Source organism: Callithrix jacchus, chromosome 5 (assembly GCF_049354715.1).
Source record: "Callithrix jacchus isolate 240 chromosome 5, calJac240_pri, whole genome shotgun sequence".
Taxonomy (NCBI): Eukaryota; Metazoa; Chordata; class Mammalia; order Primates; family Cebidae; genus Callithrix; species Callithrix jacchus.
This window is the reverse complement of record NC_133506.1, coordinates 105,060,785-105,071,834: the sequence shown is the minus strand read 5'-3', so window position 1 is coordinate 105,071,834 and position 11,050 is coordinate 105,060,785. Positions and strand designations below refer to the sequence as shown.

General features: G+C 54.3%; 1 protein-coding gene across 3 annotated transcripts; it reads right to left on the bottom strand.

Annotated features, from left to right (window-relative positions):
- Window positions 1-5,052: 5,052 nt before the first annotated feature.
- On the bottom strand, window positions 5,053-10,960 carry UNC119 (unc-119 lipid binding chaperone). Of its 3 annotated transcripts, none has more exons than XM_002748251.6 (5): window positions 10,667-10,960; window positions 6,912-7,025; window positions 6,350-6,452; window positions 6,024-6,196; window positions 5,053-5,749 (listed from the first exon to the last, which is right to left on the bottom strand). In XM_002748251.6, exons 1-5 carry the CDS (start codon window positions 10,884-10,886, stop codon window positions 5,637-5,639), a joined length of 723 nt encoding a protein of 240 aa, XP_002748297.1. In that variant the 5' UTR covers window positions 10,887-10,960; the 3' UTR covers window positions 5,053-5,636. The 3 variants fall into 3 exon arrangements, with proteins under 3 accessions (XP_002748297.1, XP_035156858.1, XP_035156859.1); XM_035300967.3 differs by lacking the exon at window positions 10,667-10,960 and adding an exon at window positions 9,225-9,377; XM_035300968.3 differs by lacking the exon at window positions 10,667-10,960 and adding an exon at window positions 7,573-7,644.
- Window positions 10,961-11,050: the final 90 nt, after the last annotated feature.

Sequence of the window (11,050 nt, the reverse complement as noted above, 5' to 3'; positions counted from 1 at the left end):
ACAGCATATTAGTGTGCTGAATACTGCAGGCAACTGTAACAGAGTGCCTATATGTGTTTCTACAACACATAGAAAAGGTACAGTAAAAAATACAGTATTGGCTGGGTGCAGTGGTGCATTACTGTAATTTCAGCACTTTGGGAGGCCAAGGCAGGTGGATCAGGAGTTCGAGACCAGAGTGGCCAACATAGTGAAACCCTGTCTCTACTAAAAATATAAAAATTTTGTGGGTGTGGTGGGATGTGCCTGTAGTCTCAGCTACTCGGGAGGCTGAGGCAGGAGAATCACTTGAACCCAGGAGGCAGAGGTTGCAGTGAACCAAGATCATGCCACTGAACTCCAATCATGCCACTGAACAGAGTGAGACTCTGTCTCAAAATAAAGAAAATACAAAAAATTAACCAGGCGTGGTGGCACACACCTGTAATTTCAGCTACTTGGGAGGCTGAGACAGGAGAATTTCTTGAACCTAGGAGGCAGAGGTTGCAGTGAGCCGAGATTGCACCACTGCACTCCTGCCTGGGCAACAGAGCAAGACTCCAGCTCAAAAAAAAATACAGTATTATAATTTTATGTGACCAGCACCATATATGCAGTCTCTCATGACAGAAACATCGCTATGCCGTGCATGATTGTAGATACACACACACACACACACACATACAGTCATCTCACAGTGGTTCCAGGACCTCCCATAAATTCCAAAATCTGTGAATGTACAAGTAAGTCCCTGATATGAAATGGTGGCAGATTTGCCTATAACCTACACATATCCTCCCATATACTCTAAATCATCTCTTGATTACTTATAATACCTAAGACAATGTAAATGCTGCATAAATCGTTGTTATACTGTATTGTTTAAGGGATAATGACAAAACAAAGGTCTGCACATATTCAGTACAGACATTCTTGATCCACAGCTGGTTGAATTCACAGATGCGGAACCCATGGCCAATTGTATATAGTTTGTTTTTTGTTTGTTTGTTTTTGTTTTGTTTGAGACAGAGTCTCACTCTGTTGCCAGGCTGGAGTGCAGTAGAGTGATCTCAGCTCACTACAACCTCTGCCTACCAGGTTCAGGTGATTCTCTTGCCTCAGCCTCCCAAGTAGCTGGGACTACAGGTGCACACCACCATGCCCGGCTAAGTTTTGTATTTTGAGTAAAGACGGAGTTTCACCATGTTGGCTAAGATGGTTTCAATCTCTTGACATTGTGATCCACCCACCTCAGCCTCCCAAAGTGCTGGGATTACAGGAGTGAGCCACTGCGCCCTGCTGTATGTAGTTTTTAATAATAAAATAAATAGGATAATCATGTATTTTATGTTCCTAAAATCCTTTTATTGCCCATAGGCTTTAGCAGACTGACAACAAGAGAGTCTGTGGCACATAGAGAAGTAAAGTAAGGGGCTGGGCCAGCACCAAGGTGGGAGGATTGCTTGAGCCCTGGATTTTGAGACCAGCCTGGGCAACACGGCAAAACCCTATCTCTACAAAAATTTAGCTGGGTGTGGTGGCACATGCAGCTTCCTGTAGTCTCAGCTACTTGGGAGGCTGAGTAAGAGGATTGCTTGGGCCCAGGAGTTTGAGGCTGCAGTGAGCCGTGATTGCGCCACTGCACTCCAGCCTGGCCAACAGAGTGAGACCCTGACTCAATAAAAAAAAAAAAAAGGTAGTGTTCTCACTTTAGTTGCCAGATGGTGGGGAAGTGGAGGGTGACTCCAGGGGAGGGGCCAGGCTAGTCGGCCTGGGACAGCAGCTCTTTAACAGCTGGAAGGTAAGATCTCAATGTTTTAACCACTGGTTTGGCAGTCCCAGCAAGCACGCTGCAGGCCAGCCCAGGAGGGCATGCACTGTGGGTTTCCCTGTGGTATTTAGGCTTTCCTGCTCCAGCCAGGGGCAGGATTCTCATGACACCCCTAAAGAGTCAACGCAGGCCAGCTGCGATGGCTCACGCCTGTAATCCCAGCACTTTGGAAGGCTGAGGCAGGCAGATCACCTGAGGTCAGGAGTTCAAGACCACCCTGGCCAACATGGTGAAACACCGTCTCTACAAAAATACAAAAATTAGCTGGGCATGGTGGCAGGCGCCTGTAATCCCAGCTATTCAGGAGTCTGAGGCAGGAGAAGAATCGCTTGAACCCAGGAGGCAGAGGTTGCAGTGAGCTAAGATCATGCCATTGCTCTAGAGCCTGGGCAACGGAGTGAGATCCATCTCAAAAAAAAAAAAAAAGAAAGAAAGCAAAAATGACTGACCCATTTCAGAGACAAAAGGGAATTCCCCCCTTCACGGTCAATAGCTCACCAACATCAGAGCTGAGACTAGCCCCACCTCCACCCCGTCTTCCTCCTTCTCCTGCCCAGGGAGCCTCTAGTTTCCTAGGGACAGTGCTAGGAACTAACTGCAGCAAGATGTACCATTTGCAATAGGACTAGTCCCAGAGACATGAAGACTTAAAGGAAGGCATGGGGGCAAGGCTTTCCCCTACCTAGGCTCCTCCAAGCCCTTCAAGGGACGCAGACCTCTTTTCAAGATGAGTGCCAACCGGATGCATCTTCCCTTCCAGCTGTTAAAGAGCTGTTTCAGAGATGAGAATCTGAGAACCGGGACCCTCCTCCTCTCTGAAGGTGGAAGTGCAGCAGTCCCAGTCTAGACCCTCAACCCGGTTCTACTTGGCAACAGCAGTGAGTAAAACTATTATCAGGATGGTGGGGAAAGGTCCTGTTCCTTTCTATAGCTTCTCTGCAGACGTGACCCCATAAATTACAACAGCAAAACCAGCCCTATAGTGTACTTCTGTACCATACAGCCTCATCTGCAAACAAATCCCTCCCCTCCATATTCTTATCCATGTTCTCCTTCTTTACCTTTGTGGCAGCTGATGGTTCCTGCCCACTTGCTTTGTGATGAATTCTTTCCTCCAAAACATGGGCTCACTCCTATCTCCACTGGTTCCTTTCCTTCTGCCCTGCTCTCAAATACTGGCCTTCCCTAAGGTGATACATTCTCATTCAGGGACCCTCAACTGGGGGATGGGGATTCTTCTTGTAAAAACATTGTTTGGGAGAGTCCCGGTAATTGCAGGACATTTGGCATTCCTGTCCCCTGCTCACTAAATAACAACAGTGTCCGTGGAGGACCCCATGATCTCAGCCACCATCACAGCTTCAGCAATCACCTTGTGGTCAATGGCCTCGACAATCACCACCTCCAGCCCTTATTCCCCTCCTGGTCTCAGGACCTGTCTTTCCTGTCTTCTGGTCATTTCCTCCATGCCCCAGCATGTCTCAATCTGAGGTCATCATCTCCCACTGGCATCTCCCTGATCCAACCTGCATTCTCCAGCCCAGTGATGGCACCCCAGCCGCTCTAGCACCCAGGCCACAAAGCAGGCAATCAGCCTCGCCTCCTCCCTCTCTCCAACCCACTCATCCCATCAGCCACCAGTCCTTGGGATATCACCTCTTAAAAATACCAATTTCATCTGTTTCTCTCCATCTCTGAGGACACTGATCTAATTCAGGTTCTCTCTCTCTCACCAGATTCCTGCAGTACCCTCCTCATCCTCACTGCCCCCTGCCCTTAGTATGGTCGCGCATGGAGCCAGACTGCCTGGATTCAAATACTGGCTCTGCCACTTCGTAGCTGTGCAATATTGGCTAGGCACATTAACCTCTCTGGGCCTACATCTTCTGTAAAATGGGCATAATGGTGGCTTCCTCAGAAATGACCATGTTTTATGAGTCAACACATGTAGAGCACCCAGCCCCGGGCCTGGCACTCAGTAAATCTTGGCTATTATTCGTCTCATTCTTTCCAATCTGCCCTTCACTCAGCAGCCAAAGATAATCTGACCAGGTCATGCCCACTTAATCCTCCTCAGGGGTTTCCCACCTCTCAGAAGCCCCGCTCCTGAGGCTCTGCAGATGTGTCTTCCTTTCACATTACATTCACTCTTGAACACACCTAAGCTCACACCCATAATCCTAGCACTTTGGGAGGCCCAAAGCAGGAGGATTCCTTGAACCCAGGAGTTCGAGACCACCCTGGGCAACATAGGGAGACCCTCTCAAATAAATAAATAAATAAATACACCTGATAAATCTTGCCTCTGAACCTTAGCTTAGGCTGTTCCCTGTGCCTAAGCACTCTTTCCAACTCTTCCCATCACAAGCACCTGCTCCAGTGCTGCCTCCTCTAAAACTCCTCTCCAGAACCCTCCACACAGAACAACTCTGTTGCTCTCCATGTACCCAGTCTTTTTTTTTTTTTTTTTTTTTTCAGAATTCCCAGAATTCAGTGCAGATCCTAGCCCCACTGCCTGCTCCCAGCAAGAGCTTCACAGAATCAAGCGGAACTCCAGCACTTCTGGGCCTCCTGGGGCCACAGCTCCTCAGCCCAGAGGGTAGGTCAGCTCCAGGCATATCTGGAGGGCCTGGAACTGTAGGGTATAGGGTGTGTTCTCTGCCCACCTCAGTTCCTGAATTTCCTCCATTAAGGAGCCTCCTCCTCTGAATCTGGGGAGGGGGTGGAGGCTGAGAGCAGTGTTATGTGCAGGGCTGCCCCGGCATGGGGGCTCCCCAAGGCAGCTGAGGACAAGGAGATGGCTCCAGGCCTTAGCCAAAGCCCTGCCACCTTCTGTGATAAGGGCTAAAAGCACAACCCAATGGTCCTAGTGGCCTCTGGGGTTCAGGGAAGGTAGCGTGGAGGACAGGGCTACCTCCTCCACACCTTCCCTCCCACCCGGGAATTCAGGGCCTTTGTTTCAGCCTCTGTTCTGCCAGGGTTGACTCTGACTTTGGGCCAAAGCTTCCCCTCTCAGGATCTGGGTCTCCTTCATCACAAGAAAGACCCTCTCCAGTTCCATCCTGTTCTAAATGCTGACTCTAGGTGGTGTCAGAGCACAGAGAATCAGAGGTCAGGAAGACCAAGGGGTTAGAGTGCACTGGAGCGTGGGAGGCAGGAGAAATTTTTTACTACCTTAAGCACATTCCTGCCTATCCCCCCTCCCTTCTTTGCCCATCACATAGAGGCTGGCCACACCTGAGAACAGAAAAGGAGACAGTTTATTGAAAACTATATACAGCTGGTCCAGCTCCTACCATGGGCTGCAATCTCAGCCAGTCCCGCCTACACCTCAGGCAGTGTCCTGGCCCCTCATGGGAGGAATGGGGCTGGGCCTAGGGCCCAGACTCCGTTGGGTGGCTTGGCAGCTGGAGCCCACCGTGATCTTTGTAAAGTACAACTCTAAGTGGCCTGAAGGTAGTGGGCAAGGGACAGGGCATGGATCCCTGCCTGACCTAGTCACAGCCTTGATAGGGGAACACTATTCTGAAACTGGGCCCAAGGAGGGCTGAGCTAAGTTGTCTGGAAGTCCTGATTGCTCCTCTCATAGGCCTTCCTAGACATGGAGGCAAACAGCCTCCCTACGACCCCACCCCACGCAGCAGGCCCCATGGGCTTCACGGGCTTGACTGGGACACCAGGTACCCTTCCTCCCAACACTGACTCAGGGTCCAGGTCTCCTGGAGCACTTCCCAAGCAGAGGACTTGGGGTTGAGGGGTGAGCGTTGGGGAGGTCACAGCTCCGGGCCCAGAACCGGAGCTTCCTGGGGTGGGGCCAGCCGTGGGGTCAGGGTGTCCCGCTATAGGAATAGTCTGCTTTGTTGTGCATCACCAGCCGGTCATCCACGAAGTAGAAGCTGTCAGACTGGGTCTCATATGGGTGGCGGATCATCTCGCTGACTGCAAGAGAGGCCCAGCCAGGCCGGGCAAAGGTCAGGAGCCTGATTCCGACCACTGCAGGGGCTTTAGGACTGGGGTTCAAGGATGGCAACAACTTGAGATATCGCCAGCCTCTTTCTCTACAGATGATATGAGACTGGTGCCAGACACAGAGCCCCAGGGTGGGGAAAAATGGGGTCAGACCCAGAAGTCCCCCTCCCTCCCATAGCTCAGTCTCTACACACCCCCCCCACATCCCCCACATCCCCACTCGCAGAAGGCCCTGCCCACGCACTCAGCTCCTCGGAGAGAGGGGGGAAGTCATAGATGTGTTCGCAGGTGTTCTTGCTGCTGGGGATGCAGAAGCCAAAGTGGAAGTCAAAGCTTTTGAGTAGCTGGTTGCGGAAGTAGTGCCTCTCGATCATTCGGAAGTTGTTGACAGGCTTGTCTCCCACGGTGAACTCCACCCTGAGCACAAGAAAAGGAGGCAAGGTTGAGTCTGTCCTTGAAGTCAGCCAGCCAGACAGGCTCAGGACAGGCCACCCCTAGGAGAGGCTGAGAAGGGCCCACTCCCACCCTCTCCCTCACCCCCTTGACCCCACCTCCTGCCCAGTGACTCACGTGGCTCCCACCTGCCTCAGACGGAGGAAGGCAGGTGTGAACTGGTAGCGGACAAAGCGCCCAGCATTGGGGTCCAGGTCCCGCCGGCTGATGGGCAACCGCTCTGCAATGTACCCCCGCTGGGGCTCAGTGGGCTTCAGGCTGGGCCCTTGTCCACCCAGGGTTCTACCCTCAGGCCCCCATCTGTCTGAATTTTTTATAACTCCCCAAGAAATTCTGGGGCACACTGAGGGGTCAGACCATTGGCCGAATAGCGCCACCTAGGGGTTCTAGGTCTGCAGGTTCCCAATTGCCACTGTGGTTCCCAGGACCCATAGGACTGCAGTTCCCAGAGAGGCCTGTAGAGGTCAGGCTGCCAGGGACCGAAGGGACAGGGCTGACTTCGGAAGATGTCCAGCCTCAAAAACAAATGGGAAGGAAAAGAAGGGGCCCCCTCTGCCTGCAGACTCCTGAGAATGCTGGGGTCCAAGCCCCAGCTCTGTGGACTCCTCTGTGGCCCAAGGAGTCCCTGGCAGCCCAGTCCACAGCTCGTGCCTGTCAATGGCTCACCCAGCCCACTCACCTGAAGCTGGGGGCTTCTTGATTTCAAAGAGGACAGTGCCTGAGTCCATGTCCCGAATCTTAAACCTGACGAAGTCGATCTTGTAGATATTCTCCTCAGGGGAGCAGAGGTAGTCTAGGGGAGACAGGCAGCTGAGCAAAGAGGGGGCCCCAAAGCCCCTGCTGCCAGGTCAGCTTGTGTGGGACCCCAGAGTAGCTACCATCTTCTCATCCCTGGGATCACTGCCCTCTGGAAAGAGGAACCTGAGCCCCTGCCATAGGGGTACACCCCCAGTGTGGAAGAGACATCACTCAGCCATGGGGATCTAACAGGAAATAAGGAGAGCCATCCCAGTGGCCTCTGGGGCCAATGAAGGGCAGGGCAGAGAAAGATGGAGGACAAGGCCACCTCCAGGACACTCTCCCTCCCGCCCTGGAGTTGATGGTCCTCATTCTGGCCTCTGCTCTGCTAAGGCTGGCTAGGTGACTTTGGGAGAACTGGATCTCCAGCCTGGTGGGAGCCTCTCCTCTCATTTGGGAACAACTTCCTGCAGTCTGACCTGCCTCTTCTACTGCAAACTCAATCTCTCAACCTCTCTGTTGCCTTTGAGAACCACACTGTAAAGGGGACCACACAGCTCTGCCTGGTAGAGTCACAGTCCTTCTCTGGAGGATACCCCTACCCTTGCCCCACGGTTGCCCCTGGCATGACATCTAGATGTGTCAGGTGAGGCTGATGTTGAGGGGACTTTTCCTGACATGGGTGGTGCTGGGGCAGGTGAACAACCCTTCCCTGTTCCTCCTCCCCTCCCAACCCCCTCCTCTCAGTAAGAGGCTTACACCAGCCCAGCTCCCTTAAGCAGCTTAACCAAAGCTCTGCTGACTCAAGCCCAGAGCCTGGGATATGGCAGGGGAGGAGGCCAACTTCACTCTCATCCTTTGTTGATCTCCAAATGGGAGGAAGTCTTAGCAAGCAGAGGGAACCCCCTTAGAGGTCATTTACACAGCCCTGGCTCTGAGCCACCTCCCCCCGCCCCGACCCCCATAGAGAAGAGAAAGTAGCCCCCGACCCCCATAGAGAAGAACACAGGCTAGGCCAGGAAGAGGGTATGGCAGGTGCAGCAGCAGTTGTGGAAGGGGTAAGGGGAGTCCTCAGGCCCAGAAGGGGAACCAAGAACAGTGGGAGGCCCTGTCTGAGGAAGCTCGGGGACCTCCAGGGCCTTATCTAACCCTCGCAGCTCTTGCAGCAGCGACTTCAAGTGCTCAGGGAGGCCCTGGCAACAAAGAGAGCTGAGAGGTGCGGGGAGGGGCTCTGGTGCTGTCAGCCTGCGCAGCATCACATCCTCCCCTGGTGGCCTATCGAGGCCCAGAAATCACCCTCCAGGCCCCTGGGCCACCTCCTAGTCCTCTGGGGCAGGAAGACGAAGTGAATATAAAGTCATTTTCTCTTCCCCAGGCCCACTTCTTCCCCAAGCCTGATAGTCTCCTCCAGGAAGCCCTTCTGGCAGTTATCTGTTACCCCGGGGCCCAGTATAGACTTTATACAGCTTGGGGAAGAGGCAGGGCCCTGAGTCTACTACAGCCCATGGGTGGGGTGGGGGGAGAATGGAAGTGGGCCACCCCTACCTCACCTTGTTCACCCTATGTTCACAGAAAGTAAGCGCCAGTATAAAGACACAGAGAATGTACAGAGCATAGGGAACGGAGGTGGCAGAGTGGGGAGCAGGATCCTAGTGCCCAGCTCTCAGATCCATAAGGCCTTTTTGCCTCCCATTCTTCACTTTCGGAGCCTCTCTCAATTAGCAACAACTTCCTGCAGTCTGATCTCAGTGCCTTCTACTGAAAACTCAATCTATCAGCCTGTCTGTCCTTAGAGGAAGTGAAGAACAGGGATGTCCATAGCTCAGAACACCATGACCATTCCTTCCCTTCTAGAAAGGATGAGGCCTGGGACCCAGGGTCAGGTCAAAATAGGGGCAGAGTGGCCAAGGGCTCAGACCACAACTGCTCTATTCCTCCCAACCATAAATAGCTTCCTAAGCTGGATTCAGGGCCCAGTAATCTGGGAACAGCAAACCTCAGACCTGTGTGATTAGGGTCAGAAGAGACCAGGCAAGGGGTGCCAGGGTGGAAAGCCCTGGAACTCGGTTCTCAACTCCTGTACAGGAAGGGGTTCCCATAAAGCCCTTCCCCCGACTTACCCTCCACAGATGCCCAATCTCTAAGGGCTAAGAATTTCCTCCAAAGTAGGAGACAAATGGCAGTACATGAGCTGGAAGCTCCCTCTAGTTGCAACATAAACCCCCAAAGTTACTCAGGACTCAGTCAGTCTCACCTCTGGACTGCCTCTGAGAAAGTTCTGCCCCAGAGCTAAGCTGAATCCTAAACGCTGCTGCTGCAGATTGTAGCCCAACTGGCTTCAACATCAGCCTGATCCAGGCCTCCTCCCTCCATTGATGCCTGCTTGGGTAAGGGAGCTCAGCACTCTGGGGGCCCAGCCAAGAATGCCTGCTGTCCAGCTCAGAAAGGAGGGAGGAGTTGGCCCCCCAGCGACTCAGGAGCACCAGCTCAAGGCTGCCTCCCCTCCACAGCTATGTCTGGGAGCCCTGGGGCTCTGCTGCTTTGGAAGCTCCAGGACTCAGATCCACTTCAAAACCTGCCCCTCATACCCACAGAGAGGAGCCCCAACAGTTATTCTCACAAAGGGGGCCAAGGCAGGTTGCTGGTGGATGAGGCCAAGGTGGAGAGCCACTGTCTCTCCATGCACTGCTCATCCTTTGAGGCTCAGCCAAGGCTTCTGCTATGAGGTTTCCTAGCCCTCGTTCCCTGCCTATGATGACCCTCTCCCCTGCCCTGAATGCCAAGTTGTTTGACTCCAGGCAGCAGCCATGTAGGGCCCAAAATACTACTGACCAAAGAGCCCAAGGTACACAGCATGCATAGATGCCAGGCACTGTACAGAATCAGAGGACTTATCTCCACAATAACCTTATGAGATAGGTATCATTATCCCCATTTTACAGTTGAAAAGACATGCTCAGAGAGGTGAGGTTACTTGCCCAAGGTCACACAGCCAATTACATGGCAGAGTTGGAACTCCAACCAGGCAGTGTAGCTCAGAAACTCTTAACCGCAGTAGAAACCAAGCCTCCCTTGATGACAGAGCCCCCAGAATAGGACAGGTGACAGTCCAGGCTTGGAGGGACGTTAAGCCACTCCCCATGAGAGGAACCACAGCCAACACACTGAAGCTGCCTGCTCAGTTTCTTTCCTGGGGAAGAAAATGGCCCAGGTCTTCCTGGAGGATTGGGGTGAGGGTATTAATGGTTGGGGAGACTTGAAGAGCCTGAACGCCTCCCAAGTAACTCAGCCTCCACTAGCCTCCACCGTGGGGGCTGAGGACAGGCTGCACTCAGCCCCTCTCCCCCCATTAGTGCAGGAGCGGGCCTCATACAGCTCTGGAGACTCCACAGGGACAGGGCTACGGTTGCAGCTGCTGCCGCACCTCCACGCCGGGAAAAGGGGACGGGCCCCTCGAAAAGGAAGGAATAAATCTCAAAAGGGAGAAGAAGAGCACACAGAGAGATCAAGGGAAGGGGGTACACAGCGATCTAAGGCTTGGCGGCAGAAGGGAGAGTAGGAGACCTAGGAGAAGGGGACCCGGTGGGGGAGGGGAGGCGGGAAAGGGGGCGGGGGCTGGGGGTCGGCGCGCCCGGAGGGCCCCTCGCGCCCTCTCCCCTTCCCGCCCGCGGGCGGTGCTCCCTCGCGGGTGCTCACCACCCGTGATCCGCTGCAGCCCCAGCACGTCCTCCGGCCCGATCGGCTGCTTCCTCTGCAGCGGCCCCGGCATGGGCCCTGGGCCTGCGTCCGGTTCCGACTCGGACCCAGATTCGGATTCAGCCTGCGGCTCTGGTATGGGGGCCACGCTCGGGCCCGAGGGCCCTGGAGCGGGCTCCGCCCCCGTACCGGCCCCGCCGCCGCCCTTCTTCACCTTCATGGCCTCTCAGGGCCGCGGCTCGCCTACTGCTGCCGCCGCTGCCTGCGCCGGCTGGAGCCGGGGGAAGGGGGAGCGTCCGCAGCCCCGCCCCCGGCCGGGGCTCCAGGTACTTCCCCGCCCCTGGGGCGGGCCCTGCGCTGATCCCGCCCGCCGCCCTGCCCACC